At 34.3% G+C, this 27,004-nt stretch overlaps 1 protein-coding gene across 6 annotated transcripts in view; it reads left to right on the top strand.

Moving 5' to 3' along the window:
• The window catches only part of ATRNL1 (attractin like 1), a 490,952-nt gene that overhangs the window by 51,077 nt on the left and 412,871 nt on the right, over positions 1 to 27,004 (top strand). For all 6 annotated transcript variants that reach the window (XR_014317912.1, XM_082764804.1, XM_082764803.1 and 3 more), the window contains exons 6-8: positions 7,766 to 7,940; positions 8,716 to 8,803; positions 20,711 to 20,966. Coding sequence is in view for 5 of the 6 variants with exons in the window: in XM_082764804.1 (XP_082620930.1) it covers positions 7,766 to 7,940; positions 8,716 to 8,803; positions 20,711 to 20,966 (519 nt within the window). In the remaining variant the exon portion in view is untranslated. The remainder of the gene's footprint in view (positions 1 to 7,765; positions 7,941 to 8,715; positions 8,804 to 20,710; positions 20,967 to 27,004) is intronic.

Here is a 27,004-nt window from a genome sequence, read left to right as displayed (position 1 = left end):
ATACCATACACGGGGTTCTTTTTTACAATAGCGACATCTTGTGGATACTGTGTGAGGAACATCAGCGAAGAATTCAGTTAAAACAAGTACAGGGTCACCTTTCGAGTAGCGTACATGTTTTGAGTAACAAGGTGTTTCTTCATGACATGCACGTGACAGTGCATTTTCTGGAAATTGGGTGTTGTAACTGTAAATATTCACAGTTAAGCACTAGTCGCAAATGTAAGTGATGTCATGACAATAGCTTTTAGGCTTAGAAAGCAAGTAATTAAGAATAATAGTATTCTTATTCTGAAGAAAAAGTACAATTGGTATTTCAGCATTTGTAGTTGGTCTCAGAAATATGTAGAGGAAAAATAATTTAATATTCCTTGAAATCTGTTTAATTTAAAACATTAACCTGGGAGAGGACTACCATGAAGGAAAGAAGCTAGAGTTTTTCATGAATACAGCTTCCTTTTATGAGTACTGCTGGTTAATCTAACTTGGTGTGCTGAAGCAGAATGTGCTGAAGCCTGCTGGTACAGACTTTGGGTGTATCTTGGGCAGAGAAAAAGGTATCTTAAAACTGTTGATCTATTCTATTTGCTAGACACAGACAAGAAAGAAACGGGGACTTGACTGAGACAAAGTTTTTAAGAAGTTGAAAAGATAATTTTTAGTAAGATGTTACTCAGTCTGAGTATACAGCCAGCAAATTATCTTTTTGATACTGGTAACAGTGTCTTGGATTGTTTCAGACTGTAAATGAGCAGAGGAGATGCCAGAATAGTTGATTTCTATAATGTCATTGACAATTCAGAATGACTGGAAGGAATGCAGACAGTCCTGTACTTTTTAGCACTGTTAAATGGGCTATCTGTGGAAATGCTGAAAATATTAATTACTCTGAAGGTGTCATGTCCCCCCAGACCCTGTTTATAGAAGCATTCTTTGACTTCAAGGAGCTTGACTTAATTCCAAAGGCAGCTCAAAAGTTGTTAGGTTGATAGTGTCAGTGTGTCGCTTTCGAGACCATAATTTGAGGAAAGGAATAATTAAACATATAGTATGTTTAGAATTGTGAAACGGATGAGATGTGAATTTATCAATATAGTTCATACTAAAATAATTTGTAAGAAAACATAGTAAATTTCACCTGAACCTCGGCATTTGATGATAGGAAATTACTGTAAATGGTATACATGGACATGAGGGAACAATAACAGCAGCACAGCTTGTTTATTGGGAAACATCAGTGGGAATGCTAAACAAGTAACTTAAGAGGGAAAGATGTAAATAGTACTTAAAGACTGATCTTGGGACTGATCTTGTTACATAATTTTTATAATCTGGTTATAAGACTGCTAATGGAATCCCTTAATATGAAGGCAGGAGTTTTTAATATGAAGGAGGACCAGAATATCCCTTTTAAAAAAAAAAAAAAAAAGATGAGGTGGCGGGATGTTGGAGTAATGTGCGGGGTGCAATCACTTCAGTATAAATACTAAATTCATACGCTTAAGGACTAGGAATACTAAGAATGTGTTTTATCGGCTAGGATTGAAGTGGGGAAGGTGACATGGAAGAAAGCTTGCCTGTCTATCAATTAGAATATGAACTAATTCATATACTTAATTTTATATACTCTATATAAACTGTCAAGTGTACTAGTAGGATGTTCAGCCATAATCTACATTTAATCCTAGGAAAATATTAGTACTATACTTCATTTTTATTATTACACTTTTATGAATGCAAATTGCACAGAGGAGAACCATTAGGATGATCAGGGCAATGGAAGATGCAGAATTTGTTTAAATTAGTAAAAAGGCCGGGAGGGAATAAATTGTTGTTTGTAAACGTTAGTGGGCTGTACGTTATTAAAAGAGAAGCCAGCTTTTTCAGTCAAGTGATATTGCTGACAGATGGGGGTAAGCAGGTTGTCAATACATCTAGCTTGAAAATTAGCAGCAGGCTTTTAACTGCTAGGGCTGTGAAGATTTCTAGAACATGTTAGCAGAAATATTAGAGCTTGGTAGCCCACTGGCAGCATCTGGAGCCTCAAAAACTACAGACTGACTGGATCAGCTGTGCTATAGGCCCTTCTTCTTTTGGAGACTAAGCACCAAAACTTATTTTTTCAGCTGAATAAAAAAATAAATAAACTCATATGCACAGTCTACTGAGGAGTGCAGTTGTGCTCAGTTATGAAAGACTTGTAAGGCTTTCCTTGCAGTATCTACAAACAGCATTCGGTCTTCCCCTTCTCAGTGCAGATGTGTAGGGCTTCACTTCTGTCACTTCAGGTTTTGTCAACTGCCTGCTGAAGTGAAATGCTCACCTGTTGGTTGGGTTTTTGCCATATAGCTATTATTCCTTGTTAGTTTGGACATAGATACCAGATGCCTAACTGGGAGAGGTACCTAGAGGGCTGGGCTCTGTTGTGGCTCCCATATACCAGGCGTCTGTTGCAGGGAGCTGGCTGAGCACAGGTCAAAGCTACAGTGCTGCGAGGCTCTGCACGCCCCTGCTTTGTGGCCAGCCAGGTGGCTGGATCTTATTGTATTGTTGCAGACACAGCATTAAAGGGCATCCACTGTAGGCTTGTCTAGGACAGACAACCCAGCATTTCTGGTGGGATGTGCAATTATTTTTTTCCCCCAGTTGCCTTCTCTCACCCGTTCGCAGGCCTGTGGGCATCATGGATACTGTTCTTCAGCTATTCTGATCCATAGGGCAAAGCCCAACCATTTGCTAAAAGATTTTATCTCCTCTGCTTCTTTGGCGCTAGTTTCTGTGGGAGAACATCCCAACAGGTAACAATGAGGGCAGCTCATTTGGCAGCCTGACTGCTGATAGTCTTGGTTCATTTGCCCGGATCAGCAACTCCACTCCTCACACCGTTCATGGGTAGTGGTGGATTGGCATTGCTGGAGTCTGTCACCGAAGACCAGTCCCAAATTCTTCTGTCCGTGTTTTTTTTTTTTTTTTTTTTTTTTTTTTTTTAAATCTTATATAGCAGGTTTTTATTTATATTATTTTAAATATTTATTTATTTATTTAAAATAATATAAATAAAATTTATCTTTAATTTATTATTATAAATTAAATTTATCTTTGTATAATGACCACCTCAATGATTTCCTGTAAGAAAGATGATTTACTGCTTGGTAAAACTTCCAATATCAAGAGTTGTTAGTGAAAGTAATATTTAGATATGTTTGCTTTTCTAAAAAAAATAAAATTATTTAGAATCATAGAGTATATGGAGTTGGAAGGAAATCACAAGGATTATCAAGTCCCATATTTTTCATGATATCAAATTCATTATAATATGAAGATTTTATTGGATACTTGAGAATAGCAGTATTTTGTTTATGTTTGTAGTGATTGAAAAATTATCTTACAGTAATAATTCACAACTCAAGTCCTCAAACATCAAATACAGAATAAATAACAATAATAAATACTTGATTTGAATACTGTGATTAGATTGTATGAAAAAAAGGACCATAACATTTATATTCAAGAGATCAATACTTTTATTTTTTTCCTGTGATCCCAAAGGAGAAGATTAACATTGAAGACGATAGATGATGTTTTCTCATTAGGTGGAAATTGATCTTATGACTTGAACTACTGGAATAGATAGTTACTTTCGCAGTTCACGGAACTCCTCAGTAAATAGAAATTAAATTCCTTCTCTTGTGTTGTGTGGGTAAATCTCTTTTTTTTTTTTTTTTTTTTTTAAACCTATAGAATTTTTTCCTACCTTTCAGGGTAACGTAATTGACTTCCAATTCAGTTTTATACAGTTGTTTCCTGTGTTTAAACCTTTTTTTTTCTTTTGGATTGAGTGGGCAAGAAAGAAATCCAATTTTAAATAAATGGAGAAAAATAGTATTTGCATAGAAAATAGTAAAACATTTTATCTGTGTTCTGCAGCTGTACTGCTGCCTGTTCCACAAAAGATGTATATTTAGTGGATGTGATGTTTCTGAAGTGAAAATGTATTTGTGCGGAAATAATGGTGATGTTTCATGGTATACATACTTAAGTATGAAGATCTGTAAATTATATTCCAAAATCCTACAGTTACCTTGCCTTTATAAGACACTAGCCACACAAAAGCATTTGTTCTTTAAATGATGTTTCAATAGAAGTCAGTATTATTATATTGCTTTTTTTTTTTTTCCTCTCCTCAACTATATATTCCATTTTTTACACAGATTGATAGAGTTATTTCAGTATGTATGCAGGTTTTACAGCTCTACTGAAGAGGCAGTCCTGGCTGGTCAGTCTTACTTGTGTTGGTATAACCATGTGTATGCATGCAAAGTGAAACAGGTAAGGGATCGCACCCAATTTAAAGGCTCATCTGGCCAAAAAGCAAAGCTAGTTTTAACCTGGATGTTCCCTCACCTGATTCAGTGCAGCCACATGAAAATTGGCACCAGCGGTGATAGAGAGTAAGGAGTTGCGGGAGGCCAAGGGTGGCTTTTCTGGTGGCAATGCCAACTTATGTCACTTCAATAATCATGTGTGTCATGCATAGGGTGTTACGTCCTTTGAAGAAAACATTGGAGGATTTAGTATTTTCAAGCTCCGGAGTTCAGGTTCATCTCCTCAGAATGTGTTCCTCTTCCATGTCAGAGCTGGGAGTGTGGTGTTTCTTCTCCCCATCTCACTCTTCCTGTCATTCGTTGTAGACCTACCAACAATGAAGTACGAGGTTGCAAGGAAGTTATCTGTGATATTTAAATTATTGATCTGGTTATCAGTATTAAGATTTTGGCATTGTTAGAGTAGTATAAAAAGTTTGTCCTCATTTTAATACAGTCACTTTAATCTAAGTATAGTGTAGGCAGGAATAATATTTTGGATTTGCTATGTGAATTTGTGTGCTTTGTCTCCAGAAAAGAAAGCCTTAAATCAATTAGCAGGCGAGTAGCTTGTGTTTGATTTGTGATTTGCCACTAGGGGACACTGTTGACCACTACATTTCTGTGCAAGAATGTTATCTTTTATTGAAAACAGAAATATCTTTTCATTTTACTGGCGGCACAGATTTTATAATTATAAACTGTGCCCTGATCAAAGAATAATTAATCATCTTTTTATTTTTGAGCACTTTTAGATTCAAATTAAGTGTTTCCTGCTGTGATTTACCAAATCAGAATATTGTTGAGGTTACAATTTTTCTACAGTATCAATATTAATGCTTGAGGAATAATATACTGAATTATTCCTACCTTCATTAGACCTCATTCAAATACCATTAATCTTTCTTGGGCAGAAGGTATAATGAGCAATGGGAATCGAGGGTCTCCATCATTTAAGCAACAAAAGGTAATCCGGATACAAGTCAACATCATTTTTCTAGGAAGTACCAGGAAAAGTTGACAAATGTTTAGGTACAGGTGATTTACCTGGTTGTTGTGTATAAGGAGTAATTGTAACAAGTTGCCCCAAAATGATAATGTACACTGGAAAAACTTGATCTTTTTTTCAATACGGATAATGTTTTAAAATTATGGACTTTATGTCACATGCTTATTTAGTTTTAGTAAACTTCACCGGTTCTCTTCTAAACATTTGCCCAGCTTTTCCTTAACTCTGTGTAAGCCTTTGCATCCAGAGCATCCTTTGTCAGAGCTCCTTGGCAAGAGGGTCTGATGATTATTGCATGAACTACTACCTCCTCCTGTTTGGTTTGAATGTTGCTTCTTCATGCTGCATTTGATGGATCTCTCTACTTACGTTTGAAGGGACTGTAAATTATTCACATCCACCCTCTGTCACTTATTTTATAGACCTTTAGCATTTGCTTCCATTTTTTTTTTTTCCAGACAAAAAGACCCAGCTGACTTGGTTGTTCCTTTAAATATCATAGTTACTCTGCTGTAAAAATAGTCTCCAGCTCTAATATATCTTTTATTATTGAGAAGGGCTCACAGATTTCTAAGTGATTTATACATGTACGTTGGGGTAATGGTGTCCTCTGTTCCTACCCTATGATTTGTTTTGTTGACCATTGCTGAGTATTGTGGTATTTTCATTATTGTGTTGGTTTCTTAACCTGAAACTCTGCTACTGAGAAGTGGTGGTTAGCTGAGGCTATTGTCTGTTTAGCTGAGCTAGAACATAGCTTACATAGTTTTACATTAATCTGTATTGAATTTTATGTCTAATTGTTTTGCTCAGTCACGTAAGAACTTCTGTGGTTCATCAAAGGCTGTTCTTACTTTTTCTACCCTCCATAAATCATCATCATCAGCAAGCTTTCTTCACTACTTTACTTTTGAGCTCATTAATGTGTACATTGTGTAGCAGAGGTACAAGCAGAAATCCTTGTGGAACTCCTCTGGTGACCTCTGTCCCTTTAGACGGGTTCCTTTACTCCAGTCTTCTAGCTTACAGCCAGTTATTTAGCCATGCAAAGACCTTCATTCTCTTTCTACAGCAGTCAGATTTCCTTAGAAGTCTTTGAGGAATTTTGTTAAAAGCCTTGTGAAAATCCGTGTCAGTGTATCAAATGAACTAATCTTAAGATGAAAACTAGGTTTTCACTTGTTTCTTTGTTGTTTGTGTGTTTGCTTGCTTATTCTTTAGTATGCTACTGCAGAGTCCTTTAAGAAGGTTATGCCCAGTGTGACTTCAACAGCTTTGATTTTTAGTAATGTGAAGTGAAGGATTTACTCCAGCTAGGCAGGCCAAGAGGGACATAACATTGCTTGCAGTATCAGCATCAAATTACTGAAATCATTTAGCTGTCATACAATATGTCTGCCATCACTGATGATAAAAATTTCAGTTCTGTGATTGATAATGCTCAAGGTAGAACACATTGGTGTCCTAAAAATTCAGTGTTTTCCTAGCTAGAAATAAAGTCAGGCAGTAAAGCTGTAGAGTCACTGACAAGAGGCAAATAGTTCGCATGCTGTTCTTTTTTATTTTTTTTGTAGCAGAAGTGTAAATATATTGAGGTTTTAAATAACAAGTCTTTAAAGTTTTTCTAGTTTCTATAGTATAAACCAATGGCAAAGAGATCACAGCATATTAGACAACAAATGGAAAATATTTCTTGTATATATGTTTTTAAAAATAATGAATCTTTTAAAAATGACACATCTTGATGTTTTTTCTTCATTTAGAAAAAATAATTGTTTAAAATATATTCCAAAATAATATATGGTTATAGGCTTTTGTAGCTTCATAGATAAACTATAAAATTTAAATACTCAAATCAGTCTTTCTATCAATCAGTTTAGTGTGTATTGTCCTCTTGAAAGACAATGCAAAATGGCATTGGTGAAGGCCAAATTTGTACTCCTGAAACTTTGTATAGTATAAAAGATATTGTAATGTAATCTACTGTAATGTTATTTGCTTTAATATAAACTTATTTTGATTAGTTCAAATGCACTATAGTTTTTCTCCAGAGGTAGCATATTGTTTATACTGTGCTACACCTTTTAAACCTCTGTTGCCTCTAAAAACATGATGTTATGCCTTTCTTTCAATTTGTGACTCATACAGTATGTTTTCTGAGAAGAATGCCGAAATGTATCATTATTTAAGCTAATCTAGCTCTTCCAATTTGACTGATGTCTCTTGTTGCCAATTTTTCATTGAGCATCTGTTAAACATAAAAGTGTATACTGTATTTTATCCGAATGAGCAATCCTGACATCTGTAATTAAGCCTTCCCTATTTCTGCTTTATTGGCTTTAACATCTCTCTCTAACAGATTGTACAAATTGCACATTTGTTTACAAAACAGGTCCAGATTGTTCTTTGAATGTCCCTTCCACGGAGTCTTACTGGATTTTACCAAATGTGAAGCCATTCAGCCCTTCTGTGGGCCGGGCTTCCCATAAGGCAGTTCTACACGGAAAATTTATGTGGGTGATTGGCGGATACACTTTCAACTACAGTTCATTCCAAATGGTGTTGAAGTAAGTGATTTCTCTATTATGATATCCCCTCTGATATGGCTTAGGGAAAACAAATATCAACACAAGTACATCTATCCTGCTACTTAATTGAAAGTTTTATACTTTTTTTTTAAGATTATTTGTTATCTTACTTATTTTCTGCTTAGTTTTCTTATAATTAACATATTATAAATAACATGTTTATCAACATGTCTATTTCTCCTGCTTTTGTCTATCTTCTGTTTTCTTTTGCAACTTTTTGTAATTATCCAAAAGAAATCCCATTTTCTTCTGGTCTTTTTCCTTTTCCACCTGTGCTTTTTTTTTTTTTTTTTTTTTTTTTTAAGTGAATGGAAATTAAAATCAACTGTGCATGTGAGAGGCTGCTCACTACTAAGTCTTCGAAGTAATGCAAAAGGTTGTGTCATAGGTAGTTGTGTGTATGTGTTGCTGATAACTGAGCTTAGTAACCTAGTGTTGTAACTTTCAGAAAATGGGACCATAATGAAAATCACTTGACTTACAAGAAACTGTTCATAGGTCCCTGAAGGAGATGTTCATGATTTTTCCACATTGAACATTTAGTACACTATCATGAGTTAGTACACTGGTATAATAATTAAAAATGACTTCGTTACTGCTGCTATAACAGATCACCACATCAGATAAACAGTGACAGATCAAGTGTGCACACTTTGCCAAACAGAAGTTTACTTCAAATAGAAATTTAGTTCAGACATACAAAAGGCCCTATATGCAGGTAGAAAGCATTTACTTTTTTTTTTTTCTCTTCTAGCTACAATTTGGAAAGCAGTATATGGAACGTAGTACCTGTATCCAAAGGGCCACTCCAGAGATATGGACACACTCTTGCTTTGTATCAGGTTTGGACTTCTTAGCCTTCTATTTAATTAATTAGTTTGTGTTTGCTGTTAGCAATCTTAACATGATCCATGGATTTTTGAGGATAATTCAATGTCTAGTCCATAAACACTTTTTGTATTAGTGTCATCTTTAGTACTTAGATCTATAGCTTGCTTTTTTTTTTTTTTTTTTTTTTTTTTTTTTTTTTAATTGTGGTGGTTGTGGTGTAAGGGAAAGCAATCTGGGAGCCAAGGTAGAGCAGGCACCATCCCACAGGGGCTGAACCCAGCACACAGAGCGATGGCAGTGTCCTTTGACAGCCCCTGGGATAGAAAGTGATGACCCAGGTCCAGAGACCATTCAGGGAGTCTAGTTGGGAGCAACGGGAGTCACGGCCAGAGACAGGACTGGAAACATGCCTGAGGAGGAGATAAGGAGGTATCCAGGAGACAAGACCAGGTTCAGGTCCATCCATCCAGTCAAGCAGTCAGGGACAGAGGGTCCTTGGCTGAGCCTCAGGTGGTGCTGGTCAGGGCCATGAAGGCCTGTCACACAAGAAATACATCTTTAGTTTTTTTTATGAGACTTAGTACAGAACCAGAGTAGTATTTAATACAAACAAAAGCCACCAAAACCAAACAAACAAGCAAAACCCAATGACAAATTAAATAAAGGTGTAGAGTACCATTACTGTAAATTCAAATAAGTATGTAAAAATATAACCAATAGTTTTGGTTCTACTAAGATCTTGTAGTGTGTATGCTGCTTTATTGAAAGAACTTTAAAAGCCTTGTTTCACTTAATAAATAAATAAATTTTACTGATAGAATATAGACAGAACTGCACATTAAAAAATGTTTTGTTAATCAATTAATTTTTGGCTACTGTTAGTAACATAACCGAAATATGAAGGACCAAAAAATACAGTCAGTGAAAGTAAGTTGAAGTAGTGCATAATTTTGCCGATAAACGTGTTAAATGTGATGGAGAAATGCAGATTTCCTTAATCCCAAATTTTCAGTTGTTTGCCTCAGACAACTTCAGTAGGGAAGAACAAAAAAAAAAAACAGTACACTAAGCCAGACCAGAATGTTCATCTGGTCTGGTAACATGTTCAAATAATGGATAGCAGTGAATTCCTGGAGAAGAATGTCAGGAAAAATGACAAGAACATATAGAAGCTTCTTCAGAACGTTGTCCTGGTCTGCAACAAGGATTTTTCTGAGATTATTATTATGTATACTAATAGTAGCATTTCTATGGAAAGATCAGAACTTTGTCTTTATCTTTTTTCATACTTTCAGACCTTGCCCTTTTATTTATTTATTTATTTATTTTTTGGTCATGGATATCATCCTGTGCCTAAGAATTCTGGGGTTTTGTGTGGAGAAATACCACCTGTTGGGATACTGCTATTTGCTCATTTAATTTTGATTCTTTATATTGTTTCATATTTGTGTTCTGGGTACCACTCATGATTTTCTGTAAGTCTGACATATAGTGACATATACAACTCTCATTTCTTTTTCATATTGAGAGTTTCTTGCCTTCTTAATAAACTAGAGGGAAGTTATTTCATATGTTAGAAAGAATGACATCATTGTTATCTTTTTTTTTTTTTTTTTTTGAGTTCTGTTACATCCCTTCTGAGATAAAACGGAATCACAGCATTTGTGGTATTGGTACCTCAGAGATTGATGATGTCATAGACAGCAGTCTGTTTTTTTCCCCTCATAATTCTTAAAAATATTTTAGCATTTTGAAAATGAGCTATTGGATTTGTACTGCTGTTTTCACAGAACTATCAATTACAATATCATGATCTCATTCCAGTCAACTATAACCTTATCACTACATGTACAGACTTAAAATTGTTTGGTATGCAGCTTGTGATGATTATCTACATGGACTTTTGTATGTCTGTCTGTTTGCCCTTGTATTGCATGTTCAGTATTATGAGGTTTTTCTGCAGTTCTTTGCCCTTGCTTTGCTTTCTTGTTCTAATGCCAGACTGAACAAACAGTTGTTCTCTGTGGGACACCACTGATGACCTCTCCTCACTGTTAAAAGTGACCATTTTTCCCAAGCTTCATTGAGTTACTTACCCTTGAGTGAGCTGTTTTTCCTTTCCCAGGGCAGCTTAGTTTCTTTAAGGCATAAGGAACAATATCAAGCATCTTTTGGAAATTCCAGGTAACTGTATCAACCAGACCTTTTTTTCTTTCAGGAAAATTCAGTCATTTTTAGGATGTGACTTCTGTTTTCAAAAGCTGTTTGAATTTTCCTCAACTTGTCTAACTTATCCATGTGTTCACTAATTCTGTCCTTTCTGCCTGCTGTTCTTCTATCTTGTGGTATTGACACATGTTTAAGGAGGGAATTACACACATGAGACAGTGGTCAGCTGTTTCATTCTTAAATTCCTTCAGAACTGATCCTGATGACCTGTTGCTGATTTTCTTTTTTCTTTTTTCTTTCTTTTTTTTTTTTTTTTTTTTTTTTATCCTTTTTTATGACCTTCTGTTATTTCTGTTATTTTGTAATTTCTGCTATGGAAATACCTGTAAAGCCTACTGTGAAGACTTCAAATACAAAAATTAATTTTATTGCTGAGGCTGTAACTTCTCAGAATACTCTGTACTGTCTGTTGGCACTACAAATCATCTAGTTGGCTGTACTTCTAATGAGTTTGAAAAACGGTATGGTAGTACTTTATATATAATTTTGCAGGCAACTCATCAAGCTGTTTCTTGGCTTGCCTTATATGTCTCCCCATTTTAATCTCCTGGATTTGAAGCAAATTTTGAAGTACTCTTTCTGACTTCTAAAAGTTCTCTGTTATCCTCTTGTAAAGTTAAGCTTGATTTATTTTGGTGTTTCTAATGGGAAACTGTGTATATTTTTAAATTTTAAATTAAATAAAAAGCATTCATGGGATCTGTGCAGCTGCCCTTAAAATGTCGCCATATTGTCATTAAATATCTTATCCTTTCAGTTTCTTTTTATGAACAGTCTTCCTTTAATATAGCGTTCCTTTAAAATTTAAGTAGAATTTTAGGTGTGGGTGTTTGTGTTTTTTTTTTTTTTTTTTTTTTTTTGCACCCTCTCTCAGCTTGTGTTGCTCTTCCAGAGATGCTGAATCTGTACGTGCCGTGGTTAGTATTGTAGAGCTGTTTTACAGCAGTGATATGACTAGATTCTTCTGTGTGTGCCCCAAAATTGACTCAAAAATTACTTTTCTCTATAGTTCTATGATTCATTACTAATGTATTATCTGTTCTCTGAAAGGTTAACTCTGACTGCTATCTTTGGTTATAACAGTTCTTGTGGAATGTGGACCTTTTAGTTGGGAAACATTCAAGTAATGTATCATTTAGCAGTTCAGAATAAAGGCTTAAAATATCATTTAACCTTTCCTTATATGATAATGCTAATATTTTCTTGAGATGTTCCAGACTGAAGGATAACCAGTAAATATCATAGGATGAGTTGGGTTGGAATAGACCATAAAGACCACCCAATTCCTGACCCCCTGCAATGGGCAGGGACACCTCCTACCAGACCAGGTTGCTCAAAGCCCCATCCAGCCTGGTCTTGAACACTTCCAGGGATGAGGCATCTGTAGTTTCTCTGGACAGCCTGTTTCAGTGCTTCACCACCCTCTGAGAAGAGAATTTTCGCCTAACATCTAATCTAAGTCTCCCCAATTTCATTTTAAAACTGTTACCCTTGTACTATTGCTGCATGCCCATGTAAATAGCCTTGTGATTCAGAGATCTTTCTTTCAGTGAGGAAATGCTACTCATTAACAGTAATGAAGTACCAAACAAGTGTGTAGTTAAGAAGCATTGTTGTTGTCAAAGGCACATTTTCATTAGTAATTAAAATCTACTAATAATGAACACAAACACCACTAGTGTCAAACAAGGAACTACTAATACATTGCTTCTGCTAGCACTTATATCAAATATCAAAAGGCCGAAGGAGCTGATCATGTAAGTTGAAGAAATTTTAAGTGAAAAAGCACATCCTTTTTACAATAAGTTCTTAAATTAACTTGAGATTTTTTTTTATTTTATATTTTCCTTTCACATATTTCACATATTTCCTTTTCTCTTGAAAAGCAGAAAAATAATATAGTGTAAAGAGCGATAGGACATTATATAGTACCTAGAGATGGCAGTTTTGAGCTGTGTTTTGAGCTGTGTAATAGTCATTGTGTAACATTTTCTGTTTAGATGAGAGAAAAAAAATATCCACAAAGAAATTAGATTAAGTTTTTGACTTGAGCTCCTGAGATTTCAAAGCCTTGTGCTAGACCAGAGTGAGAGCACAGAGCTAGTATTGCCTGATTGTGGTGCAAGGTAAATTGAAGCTACATAATTGACTCTGTGGAGAATGAAATAAGTTACTGTGCCCATTTCCCTCAGAAAGCTTCTTTAGTTAAAATTGAAGTACTGTACTTCTTTACTCTGAAGAAAAGAGATCAGAAGACTCCCACTGATGTATAGTTATAACAAGTGACTAAGACTTTTTATGCATTTATAGTGGAGAGAGTATAAAAGTGTTCTTGCTTTTAGACCAGCTAAACTGTTAGTGTTGCCTTCAGTGCCTCTTCAGACTGGTTATTGGAAAGGCGTTACCTATCTCTGTTAGCAATTGGTTCTCCCATATCTCAAAGATTGTATATAGTTCCAGGCATCTTGATACTTGAAAAATGTCAACGTACTTTGAAATAAATCATAAAAGAAAAATGATTATGGAGAGACTGGAGGAAATGGCTTGTGAGGTTTTTAAGTAGGTACATACAACTCTTCCAAACTATGACTAGATAGGGTGTTAGGTGGTAAATTAAAAAATGCTAGATCCCTGGAATAATGTATAATGGGCATTGTACAGAGAGCGAATATATGGTCACTGTAGAGAATAGTGAACTTCTGGTCACATCACAGAATTTGACCTCATAATTAAACTGTTGTTAGTAGTCCTGTGACAATAGAAGGATGACGGGGCATTGAAATTAGATTCTTTTTAGACTGGAAATAAGAATGAAGCAAACAGGCAGGCTGATGTATTAGTAATTGTAAAGATGTTTCCCAGTATATGAGACAAACTTAATTTGACTCATTTGAAGTCTATGAATGTTACTTCTAATTTTAAAGCTTTATTAAAAAAGGGTAATTGTTTTGATTCATTTTCTAAATTAATTGGTGTAGATGTTGAGTGTATATATACTCTTCTGGTATTTTTACTAGCCTAAACAAAACAAGAGTGAAACCTTTCCTGTCTTAACATAATTAAGACACTCTTTTGTCTATTAGTTCTTTGTACTTTTATATGCCTACTCATGTAGGCTATTGTAGTATAATTTGAAACAGCAGCTCTAGGAATGTAAGAGTCTTTTCTAACTATTCTGTTAATACTCATTAGCCAGTTGTACCACCAAATTGCACACTCTTATTATTTTATGACTTTCAGTTACATCCTATGCACAGCTTGCTTTCTAATTCCAATTTGTGGACCTCAGAAGTCCTTGAGAACTGGGTAAGATGAGCCATCACATGCTTCTAGTATATAGCCTAGATAAGACCCTATTCAGAGTTCCTCTGAAATTAAGTGGACTTATGAAGAGATTGGTTTCTTTATGTAAAACTGCAATATTTTTCATTCCTTTTTTCAACATTATACTCTAAGTGGTTTGAAAGTTGAAGTATAAGCATGGTTGCCTTTTATGTCTAGTAGATCTAAAAGTGGAGGCTTAAATAAATATCTAAATAAATAATAATCTTAAATAATAAATAATCTTAATAATCTTAAATGCTTTTCTGTATGTCTGTTACTTATTCATTTTCAACATGTTTTATCTAAATATTCTACAAAAGATCAGACTGACTTCTCTACTAAAATTTTGGCTTATATCTTAGTTTTAGAGCTTGGTTCACATAGTTTTATTCGCAGGCTTTTCTTTGGCCTAGTTTTCTGTACATGTAGGAATGTTCAGGCAAACAAGTGAATTTCAAATTTTGCCTTTTCCAAAAACATGCATTTTTATTTCATATTTATATTTACTTTATATTACTGTCTTGTGTTTTGAATACAGCACTGGTCCAGGAAAATGTCAGTAGTTTAAGGTATATAGGATATAAATATATATATCATTCAATTAACTGATATTATCATTCAATTAACTGACTTAATTGAATTGTTCTCTGAAGTAATACCTTTAACTATATCCAGCAGCAGTGCGGAAGTATTTTAAAATTGCAAATATGCAAAGAGCTGAAAAGTTTCTAATAGATTGCAAGCACTGAAGTGAAATATCAGGTTGCCTGATAATGTGTACTGACAAAAGTTGTTACTGAATCTTATTGACTACAGGGAGATATGATCAATATTTGAAGCCTGTGGATGTCAACAGCATATATATATATATATTTTTTTAAGAAGGATCTGTTTCTTTTAGTACTGTTATTTGAACTACTTCTTATAAATATTTATTGTCAAGGAGCTAAGTTCCTGTATTTTAATAAACCTCAGAAATACAGGTTACTTTGTTCAATAAAAAATACATTTTTCTAAGATAAAATTAATATTACCGTGTCATGCAAGTTCCTATGAAAACTTCCATATTAATAGTTCCAAATGTCTAAAGTGCTATAGACTTCTATTTTTGACAATTCTCATGAAAGAATTTTTAGTTAACATACCTGATTGCTGGTCACTTTTGCAATTTTTTATCCTTTTAACTCTATTAAAAACAATAATTCATTTGCCTACGTTATGGAAATTCTGTACATTTCTTTGTTCTTATGAAACTTTGTGCAAGTATCTGTGGTTATAGTTAATTTATTATTGATTTATTTATACTCTTAAAAGCAGAAGATTTATATTTGGATTTGGGGCCTTTATTCATTTACAGAAATTAGTGCTTTCATGTAAATACCTGTCTTTCTTCATTAGAATAATCCTAAGGATAAAAGCACATTGGAAGTTTTTATTCTTTTTCAGGCTTGTAAAAGAATTTTGCCTTTTAAATTATACAGCTCAGACTGCTAGGCTGATTGCTATTTGTTTACCAGAAGTGTATATATATATTTTTTTTTATTCCCTTGAAACAAACAAGTTATAGTTTTTGGCTGTTCTCTTTGCTTTTATGTGAACAGTTGCCAAGAAACCAGCTGTTGTGGTAGGTAGGTTTCTTCCTGTCATGAATGAGCAAGCTGCCTACCTGCTCATCTTACCTCTTAGAGAGGTTTCTGTAACTCAGGTAAATTTAGTAGTGTAAAGTAATATATCTGAAATGACCAAAGTTAGTTTTTTGAATAAATACCTCCCTGCATTCTTCACTCTGCGATTTAAGATGTTGCTAAGACAGAACCCCAAAATAAAAATGTGTTGGAGACCTTGTGTTGTCTTGATGCTTAGTGCCTGCTGTTTTGTTTTCTGTCTTCGACAGTCTGTCTCTTGGCCCTTGCGCTCCTCCAGGCTGTGGAGTGCAGTTTTTAACATTTTTCATTTGCAACACGTGTCCAGATTGTCATTTTTCCTCACTAATTTCATGAGGCTGCCTTGTTTTTAAACCATTACTTATTTTTGTTCACCTCGTTATGCCATCTTATTATGAACAGACGTAGTGTGCTTCATTTATGTGCTCAAAGGTGAGCAACATTTGTGTCCTTGAAAAATCCATGCTGAAAATCTAGTGCTGTATATCTGTACTGTGCCTGTCAGAAAACCTTGCCTTTAGTGCATACCTAGAATTATTGTTGGTTTATAAGGGGACTCCTTATTTTCTTTTACCATCTTTAGGCTGATGAGGACCATTTGCACTTTGTTTCCTTTGTGTAATATCTTCCTGGACTTTCCAGAAAATGTCCACCTTTGTGTGTCTAGTTTAATACCTGACTATTGCTTTTGTCCTTCATAAATATGTATGTAACATATTTAATTCTGTAGTTCTTCTGTAGTTTTTGGTTCATGTTCAGCTGATCATTGCTAACTTGTGAAGTATTTTTATTATTTTTTTTATTAGCAGCTCTACGAACTCCTTAATCTTAGAAAGAGCCCTGAGCAAAGCTTAGTTAAATCTGTTTTTGTGGTCGATAAAGCAGTTGTCATGACCTTCTTGTCTTTTTCTCTGTCTAATTCTGTGAATAGTCTCGTGTACAGAATCTGCTGTGTCATGTATAAGGATTGCTCCTCACAGAAGTGTTCTTTTATCTGAACTTTGAATCAGTTAAGTAGAACTGTGAGGAGGACTTTGTCAGCTGTCTGAGTAATCATTTTGAAGTTCACGTGGCTCTTCAGGTCACCTTTTTCTTCCTTTTTGGTGTTGTGTCTTTGCTCAGTCTCAGAAATCTTTTTGAAATGCAGTTATATTTCACTTGCAACTACCTCATTAGCTTCTTTTTTTCTGCTGTAATCAGTTGTCTGTATTAAAAAAGAAAAGAGAGAGAAATTAGTTGATTATGCTAGAGATGCTGATTTACCTTAGTTCTATTTGGCAGTATAATGAATGAACTCTGAGCTATCTACATGTAGGTTGATTTTAAGAATACTATTTGCTTATGCTATTCATGTTTTACTAGCCCACAAATCCCCTATAATACCCCCCCACCCTCCTGTCTGTAAATTTGAAGAACTAAGAAACAAGCTCAATCAGGTCTGTTACTGCTGTTACCACGTTGCTTTCTTGGCCCTTAATTCTACCTAAATGATGCTTTATTCAGCACTCAAGACAGGGATTTTAGATGTCCCTTAGACACAAGAGGAAAGCAGCATTCCTGAACGTAATAGAGCATGTACCTCCCGAAAACATATATGGGCAGGGCAGGTTGGCCTGAAGCTTGAAGTCTGTGTCAAAGACCAAAAACCCAGTTAACGTAGACATGTTATTTCTCTATAAACATGATGGAATTAGGAAAGTACTGTAAAAGCTACTGTACAAAATGCATCTTGATACTGTAATTATAGACAACATCAGTCATTGCTGATGTCAGATGTATTTTTGAGATAAGTCTTTTTGCTGGATAACTCAGTTGTAACACCTTGCTACCTGGATATCTAATCTTACACAGACAAAGTGAGGTTGATAAATACTATTTTTGCTTATGTGATTTGTTATGAACTATAAATTCTACTTAGTGTTGGTCCAGTTTTTCCAGCTGAAGAACCAATTAGGAAGTAGGTTTGCTGCTTACCATTGATGCATTTCATGATGAGTATCTTAGCAAGAAATGAGTCAAATGTTAAGACACTGAGTGTTTTGCCTCAGAAAGGAAAGGGGTGGTGATGTTCTGTGTGTTAATGTCTCTATCATGCTCCAGAAATTTGCAGCTGCCTTGACATTACTCATTCCCGTAGGGTCAGAATGTGTCAAGAAGTTGATGTTTCAGTAGTCTACAGATAAAACTTAAGCTTCACTGAAATGGAAATTGCATCCTGATTTTGCTTACCTTCCCACTTGAGAACAATCATCCACTGGAGTTTATTTTCATCTTTACCAGGAAATCTTATCTCTTACCCTCAGTAAGATGACCAGCTAAAGCAACTTTGCATGCTTTTAATGTATATTCTTTTAATGCATCGAGATTTTTAATAGTGGCATAGCTGTAACAATGCACTTATTAAAAGTATCTCTTATTGTGATTTTATGTGTCAGCAGTAAAAATCATGATAGTAGGATGAAGTTAATTGATTACTCTCAGAAATAAATTTTAAAGGGTAAAAGGTGAATCTCTGATCTCAGCTGTCTTGTGATTGGTGCATTCAAGAAAATTAAATGGAAACACTGGGATCTGGACAACAATTTTCAGATTTTTTCACTTTTATTTTTGTAAGCACCTGCCAGTTTCTTTCTGGAGGAACTTAAATCTGGGATCATCTCAGCTGATTTGATTCTTGAGAAATTTGTCATCAGATTTTCACATTTTGTCTTCCTTTCCACTAGGCTTTTTATGGAATTTCTTCATGAGGAGCTTGTAAAAGCAACAGAAGAAATTCCCAGAAAATCCAAGAGGAATATTTTCTTCTCTTGCTGTGGAAATTATACATATATGTATAAATATATATCTTAGAAATTCTATTTAATATTTTTTTTGACTTTTTAATTTAATCTGTCTTGCTTCTTTGACACCTGTAGACTCCTCCAGTGTTTACATCCCACAAAAACAATTCCTCTGGATGTGTGTGAAGTCAGTGCCTCCTCACAGGTTCTCTGGGTCTTTACCCAAGTTCTTTGAAATATTTTACCTTATACGAAAAAAAATGGTTTCAGATATGTACCAAATCCTAAGGTAAATTAATACTGGAGAATGTAAACATCAAAAAGTTCAAAAATCCAAGTCCAGACTCATCTCTAACACGGAGTATCATTGCATAGGAGCAATTTTAACTTCCAAATCAAGAAATGTTTACCTACATCAAATGAAAGAATAGTTTAAAATTGCAGAGATTTTAAGTGCGCTCTTAAAGACAGGTCAGACAGTTTAATTGTTTGTTTACTGACTAATCTCTCTCAGGAGTGGGGAAGTTTTTCATGTGTTCATTGATTCTATGTTGTTTACCATCCACTAGGTATAGAGACAACATCCTAACCACCTCAAGCCTTTGTTTTGCCAGTCTAAATAGAATGTCAATCTACTGATTGTTTATTTTTTAATTGTCTGTCAGTTTTAGTCTTTCTTGATGTGTATGAAGACAGTAACACTTAGTTTACATTTCTGCTTAGATATCATTTTAAAATAAGATATCTGCTTAGATACCATTTTGAAATAAGACTGATTTTTCCCCATGGTTCATTCAAGCTTCTTATATCAAGCAATTTCTTTATCTTCCAGTTCGTTTTTTTTCTTTTTTTCTTTTCCCCCCGCCACCCCCCCCGCCTCCCAGTAGCTAACTGTACCAAGGCTGCAGTTTTGATTTTTTGTTGTTTTGCTTTTCTTAAGCAAGTAAGATTGAATTTGAGTTAAACCTGAGTATTTGTTATACTGCAGCATGCAGGACGCAACTGCCCAAACACCATGTAGATGAGATGCTGACTGCATATGGACTTGCTATGTCCTAGCAAAGACTAACAGTCGTTCTTAGAACCAGAGGCAGTATTTCAGTGGGATAAACTGTCCTTTTGAGCCAGTCAGTGAAGCCAACAAGCTGAAATTCATTCTGTGACTTATATGCCTTGGTTTGATATTCTAGATGAAATTGGAGATATAGGAGAATCGATTTCAAGTCAATTTTTAAGTAAAGAACTCCTTATTTATCTCAAACAGCAATGCCATCTGTTTTGATATGTGGTTCATGAAGACCATGCTGTTTTGCATCCCTTTAGTACTTAACTAACACTCCCATTGGAATGCGATTTTTAGCAAATGTGCCCAAGGGGATCCTGTACCAGACATGGTCCCTTTTCTTTGGGTTCATTTGTGAATGATTGTGAAGTTTCTGAAGACTTAACTTATGTTGTTATTAAGATAAAATATTCTCCCTTGTGTATATGCCAAATTAAATTCCCATAGATTGAGTGTATGGTAAATCACATTTTAGTTCTGTGAGCTATTCCGTAAGAAAACATTATAAACCCCTTTCTGTTTATTTTATTATTATTTTTTTTTTAATAGCTGCAGTATGAATTAGAGTCATGTAATTAAAGCTTTTCTGCTTGAAGTAATCCAGTTGAGATTCATTTTGGTGTCGTTTTCATGGCTAGGTTTATTCTTCAGTGAAACATTCTTCTTATCACTGTTGATTTAGCTTAAATATTGTTGTCTGGGACTAGTGTCTGATATTGAGCTGTTTAATGTGGTATCAGCTAAATGTGAAGATTTAAATCAGATTGTTCAGTTATGAAGTATTAGGCAGCACACAAGTATGCAGTTCAGATGTTATCTTACTATAAACCATTAACTGCTCTCTCCCAATTTTTACAGGAAGACATCTACATGTATGGAGGCAAAATTGAAACAAATAATGGCAATGTCACCGATGAGCTGTGGATTTTCAACATACACAGTCAAACGTGGAGTATCAGAACTCCTGCAGTACTTGTACATGGCCAACAGTATGCTGTGGAAGGTCATTCAGCACACATAGTAGAGCTGGACAGCAGAGATGTGGTTATGATTATCATTTTTGGATATTCTGCCATATATGGTTATACAAGCATTGTGCAAGAATACTACATCAGTAAGTCACCTTTCAGATATTTTTAAACTTATGTACACTTCCCCTTTTCACAAAGGAAGATATGTATTTGGCAATATGAATAAAATCTCATCTCTTTTCTCACTATGTAGATCACATTTGTTAGACAGCAGCATTCATACATCTTTGGAATACAATAGCTTTGGCTATTTGTTATCTTGTACATGGCTGTGGTACTCTAAAGGGGCTAAAGACTGAAACAAGAAATTCCAAACACTTCATGTTCTGATGGAACTTATTCTTTTTACTTTATGCGTAATGTTTTTACTACATAGTTGAGTAAAAAAGGGTGAATGGAGTGAAAACCAAAGGGCTAAACAGAATAAAATGAAGAGCAGTTATTAAAAGAATTTAGTTAATTTGAAGATTCTTAGATTAATGTTGCTGTAATATATTCATGTGTATTTTCAAAACTTAACTTAGTTTATCCTTATACACTTCAGAGAAAAGCCTATATATACTTGTTTGCGACTAGAAGAAATAAAAGAAAATTAAGACTAATTTTTGTAAATCATCAGGTCTGTCTGGGATTCCCCTTGCACCATAGCAAGCTTTTCTTATGGGTGATCTAAAATGTTAGAATTAAACTAAGATGTTTTATCTTATACATGATATTTCTAAGATATATTTTTTAATAGCATGATCTTGAAAATACACCTTCTTAATGCATCCTTTGGAATATTTATATGCTCACTAATTCAAATAATGTATTTTCAGTCTTTGTTTTCTGTAGAATTGATCTGAGGCTTTTACAGTTATTTAAGCAATGATGGTATACACACACACACAATTTCCAAGTAAATTTTTTATATTAAGACATAATATCTTTCAGAAAGTTTCTATTTACTTGCTTGCATTTGTGCATGTGTATATATAGACCCTGTTCGAGCAGACTTATGGGATGGGGAAGTACCTTCAAAACTTAGAGAGTTCTTATGCTTCTTAGAATTAATTGTGATGGTAGTGTTGAACATCTGTAGTGATATTGAAGAAGGCTGAAAGAGAATGGGAATAAAAGGAAGAGTGCAATGAGATGCTTTTTCCCTGTAGAAAAATTTGGTTATGCTCCATGAACCTACTAAAAATCTCTGATCTTAACAATGATGTTCCACAACAGTATTTTAAGGCTTATTAAGTATTAAAGGCCAGCTTTTTTGAAAAAAGTTGTGAAAGGATTTTTTTTTTTTTTTTTTTTTTTTTTTTTAGTTTTTTAAACTATCAGAGAGGAGACCTTTTCTTGAAGACTTCTTATTTGTTGGTGTTCTTCCTTAACAACAATTTCTAGTTCTCTGCATGCTCATTCAGTTTAGTTTATACTTGAACTTCGGATGATTTGTTTCTCCATATGTTTATTATTTAGTGTGTAGAAGAATTACAAATACTGTTCTTATAGATAGTTTAATAATGGAGGGAAAATAAGGATGAGGAACGTGATTCACTTTGCAATGTAAAAGTTTCTCTGTCTGGGATATTTTATTGCTGTCATTATGGTAGAAATGTACAACTTGTTGAATAAGTTTTAAAATAGCTCTGGTGGAGGATTAGTAAAACAGACCGCAAATACGCATATAGTTAAAACAACAAAGGAGCTCACACACACACAAAAAACAATCAAGCCAAATTATTGCAGTTTCATTTTACCTCATTGCATCTGTCTCTCTCCTTGTAATGCCCCCAAATGATTTTTGTGGTAAACTTTGCTGAATTCTGTCAGCTGCAGCATTTATCCACAATTGTGCAGTTGTAGGATCGTTTTTAACCGTGAAATTCCAGGTAGTGGTTTGGACTAAGAATGACAAGTTTCTGGGGAATTCAGCAGCTTAGAATCCAAATGTAAAAGGTATGTGAAATGATAAAAGTATTGCTGTGAACTCACCGGAATTGGAAAGAAAACATCTTAGACACCTCTTCTGATGTTACAGAAAGAGAAATTAGAGTCCCTTTTTGTTTTCCTTTCAAAAACACGTTGCATTAACATTTCAAATTGTACTGTTTTATTCTTTCTAAATGTTATCAGCCATGGCTTTTAGTTCTACTGAGGAGTATTTTTCAAGCTTTTACCAGATGCCTACTGAAAGGAGGCATTGTGCAAAACTTTCCCTTTGATTCATATGAATTGGAACTGCTAGTGTGATCTAGTCTTGTTAATGAACTTTCATAATCTTAATATATGGAATTGTATTGCTAAAGCCATAGTTTACTGTGTTTAGTTACTGTGACCCTGATTTCCATAGGCTTTGAGTCAAGAAACACAAAGAACTTTTTTTAGCTTTTCCTATAGGTATGCGGTTCTATTAACAAGGCATATAAGTTGAATGCATGTGCATAGTCTTAAAATTTCTCTCATGTTTGTCAGATTAGCAAAGAAAGTAATTTCTATCCAAGTTAACTAAGTCTTGTAAAAGTCAGACATGGTTTGCAGCTAGACTTTAACCATGTGAATGCACAGGAATTAATTACTACTCCAAGGGTATGCTGGTTATTGCAGTAACAAAGGAGCTTCCTGTTGTCCTTTTTTGCTATGACTGGAGCTGGGACTTCTGAGGAAACCATAAATCTTGATATGGGAATTATGTGACTGATTTTACTAACTTCAACCATAAAGCTTTTCTGGGTTACTCCCCAGGGAAATTTATTTCTCTTTAGGTTAGCAATACCTCATAAACCTTCTGAGAATTACAGTGTGAGTCTCAAGGTGAATCTCAATGGTGTTTTGTTTTAACCATAGTTTATAAAAGCTCCTTATACGTTAGGAAACCTCTGAATAAACCTTCTGTGATTTTTATTTTATTCTTTAAAAGATAGAAATTTGTTTGGATCAGCAACATATCGCTCCAGTTTTTAGGCTATTTTTTATGACTTCAGAAGTATGTTTTAGGTTGCTTTTGATTTAAAAATATTTATTTGAAGCTAAAAGAAATGGCCCTATGTTGTAATGTGTACTTACTCATTTTTTGTAAGTTAGCATGAGCTTCTTAATTACAAGTAAAATTTTATTATTTATTGTCACTGTAATTAAATGAAGATGGAACACTGAGTAGCTTCTTAGAAACATAGTGCTTTTTACTTAATCTGTTCAAAGGTTTTAACATGCTAAGAATGAGTCAGGCCAATGTATCTACCTTAGCTTTGACTTCTACTAGATATATTACTGCAAATAAAACCTTTTTCTAAATGTCTGGTTAGAAACACCTTTAATTATCCTCAAATACTATTTCAATTATTTGTTTTTAAATGTTAAAATGATTATTGATCAAATTTGTGTTTTTTTTTTTTTTTTTTGAATGTGACCACCCTAACTAGTTTTATATGAAAAAATAACTAGGGGAAAAAAAAAAAAAAAAAGGAAAGCATTAAGAAAGAATTAGTTTTTGTTTTTAAGTTCTTTGGATTTGCATTCTTTGATGGAATGGTATTACATTTTTGGGTGTGATTATTTCCTCTGAGTGAAAGGCTGGAATGGATCATCTTGGCCATCAAAACTGGTGCTTTTTAATGTAAACACTACTTTTTTTTTTTTTTTTTTTTTTTTTTTTTATAATTCCTTATAAAATAGATGAGAATTAATCTTAAACAGTTCGGGTTTTGTTCACAACATCACTGGAAAATTATTTCAGGGCTTAAAATTTTATTCGCTGCATGTCATCTAAATCATAGCCAACCTTTTATCAGTGGCTGGTTTATGTTCATTTGTTTTCTGGATGATACATTGCTTAATGTAAGCAGCTCATCTCTCTTCCTGGAATATCCTTTGCATAATATTTATAGGTACCAAACCTCGATTTTCCAGCCTAATTAAGGCTATATCATCATTTCTATCTCATTCTAATAGTTCATCTCTGCAGCCTTTGCACAAGGAGTTCACCTTTATTGAATGTGAATGATTAGAAAAGCCTGTGGGATATTCTAGGTGCAATTTCACCAATGCCTGGCTAAGTAACTTTAGTCTTGCTTTATTGGGAACACCTCACTTGGTGTGTGGTAAAATGACATTCGTACTGCTACCTTTAGAAATCCATTAATGGCTCATAGACTTTCTCTGATGAAGCAGTGCACCTACTCATTCTTCTCTGTCATCATCAACTGATGAGCTTCAGTTTCAAAGAAGCCCCTGTTAGTAATCCTAGTGCTCAATATCTTCAACTTATTGTTGAATTTTGATCTTTTTTTCATTTCTGATAGCCAAGATCATCAATTCATTCTGAATGGCATTCTGCTGCTTTTTTGAATTGATGTCTAATTTTTTTCAACTACCATATTTTAGGTTGTGAGTGCTGTAAAATGAACTAATTCATACTGATCTTTACAAGTCTGGTTAGTAATTGCAGCAATGCGCAATTCCATTCCATTGTGCATTGCTTCTTCTCTGGTGCCCAAGTCACTTTCTGTTATAATGCCGTATTTACTAATTTCCCATTGTGTGGTATAAGGACGTTACTGAAGTTCAATTATTGAAAGCACCTATGCTTTCTTTTGTAGGTAACTTTTTTTTTTTTTTTTTATATATATGGTTTAACCAGTTTTGTACATTTAGATTGTCCATTTTGCCATTATTTTTAACATTTATTTTTTCATTTATTTTTGGGGGGAGAAAAAAAATAATTCTAAACCTTGGCATGTTACTGCGTCCAGGCTAAGGCCCGGATTTCCTCTCTTCTCCTTCTGCTTTCAGCACTACTCCTCCTACTGTCAGCACTAAATTTTGCTGTTCTTTATTCATATGTAACTAAATTTGTTTAAAATGCTTACTTCTAAGTCTCCAGTTTCATTCGCAGTGTTCATCAAAATTTTGGAATGGAGTCATATGTCCAGCTATAGTACATGAAAATTATTGTATTTTTATTTTCATTTCATAAGTTTCCTGGAAATGGTTGTATAAAACTGGACATAAAAGTTTAATTCTTTTTGCAATATTCTTATCACTCTTTTCAGCACATAGCCATATCTATCTGTTTAATGTCTGACAGATTTGAATATCTGAACTGATCTTAATCACTTTTCTGAGCATTGGAAGAGAAACTGGGGTTTGAAAATTCTCCAGATGTTGATGAAGAAATATCATGTTTATAATAAAGATTCAAAGTAAAAATAAAAATTAGAAGCCCTTATTACTGAAGTTATTTTTATGTGATATGGAAAAGTCATAAGTTTTGCACTGTCCATTAGACTTATAAAATGGATATCTGGGTAAATTAACAACACCCTGCATCCCACCCCCCAGCATCTTGTATATCTAAACTATAAATTGAATTGGAGGAGGAATCTTGTCAGTTCTAGGCTAATTAGGATTTTTAGGCTCTTGAGGTTGGAGAATTTTGCACGATCAGTTTAGTCAACCAAGTATTTCCACTGACCCAATGTTTGAAAGAGTGGGATGTCTTTGAGTTTTGCGTATGAGGAGAGTTATGAAAGTGCATTTGATGATTGGATGTTTGTGTTTAAAAAGAAAAAGTGAAGATCCATGTTGAAGAGTAGTTTAAAAAAATCAGATCATATGCTGCATAGCAATGTCTTTCAATTCAGACAGAATTGTTTAAGAAACTATTTTCTGTACTGAATGGTTCAGTATTCAAGATGCTGAAGAAGCATAAAAGAGATCAAAACTGCTTATCTGCTTTGCAGTTTTTAAAGTGAAAGTTCAGACAGTTCAACTAAATTTTAGAAAGAAGCAGAAACTGTAATACTCGTTTCGACTTACTCCTTTTGACAGAAAGATGCCTCTGGACCTTTCTGAAACTTAGTTATCCATAATGTTTTTTTTAAATATACAGGAAGGAACAGCTATTCATGTTTCTGTGCAAGTCACAGGGAGTATATAGTGTGCAATTTTTCCTATGAAAATGTTATAGGTGTTATGTAAACCAGTCAGATATAAATGCAAAATGTTTTATGTAAATAAACCGATGATGATGTTGATAGTGTGTAGTAGTATTTTTTTCCCTGAAAAGCATATATGCTGATCTTTTGGACTGGAATTTAAATCAAAAAATAAGGAATAAAATTGGTGATAGGAAGGTATA

Source organism: Aythya marila (assembly GCF_965140915.1).
Source record: "Aythya marila genome assembly, chromosome: 7".
Taxonomy (NCBI): domain Eukaryota; kingdom Metazoa; phylum Chordata; class Aves; order Anseriformes; family Anatidae; genus Aythya; species Aythya marila.
Note: the sequence above shows the minus strand (reverse complement) of the source record. Positions and strands in the feature narration are given on the sequence as shown.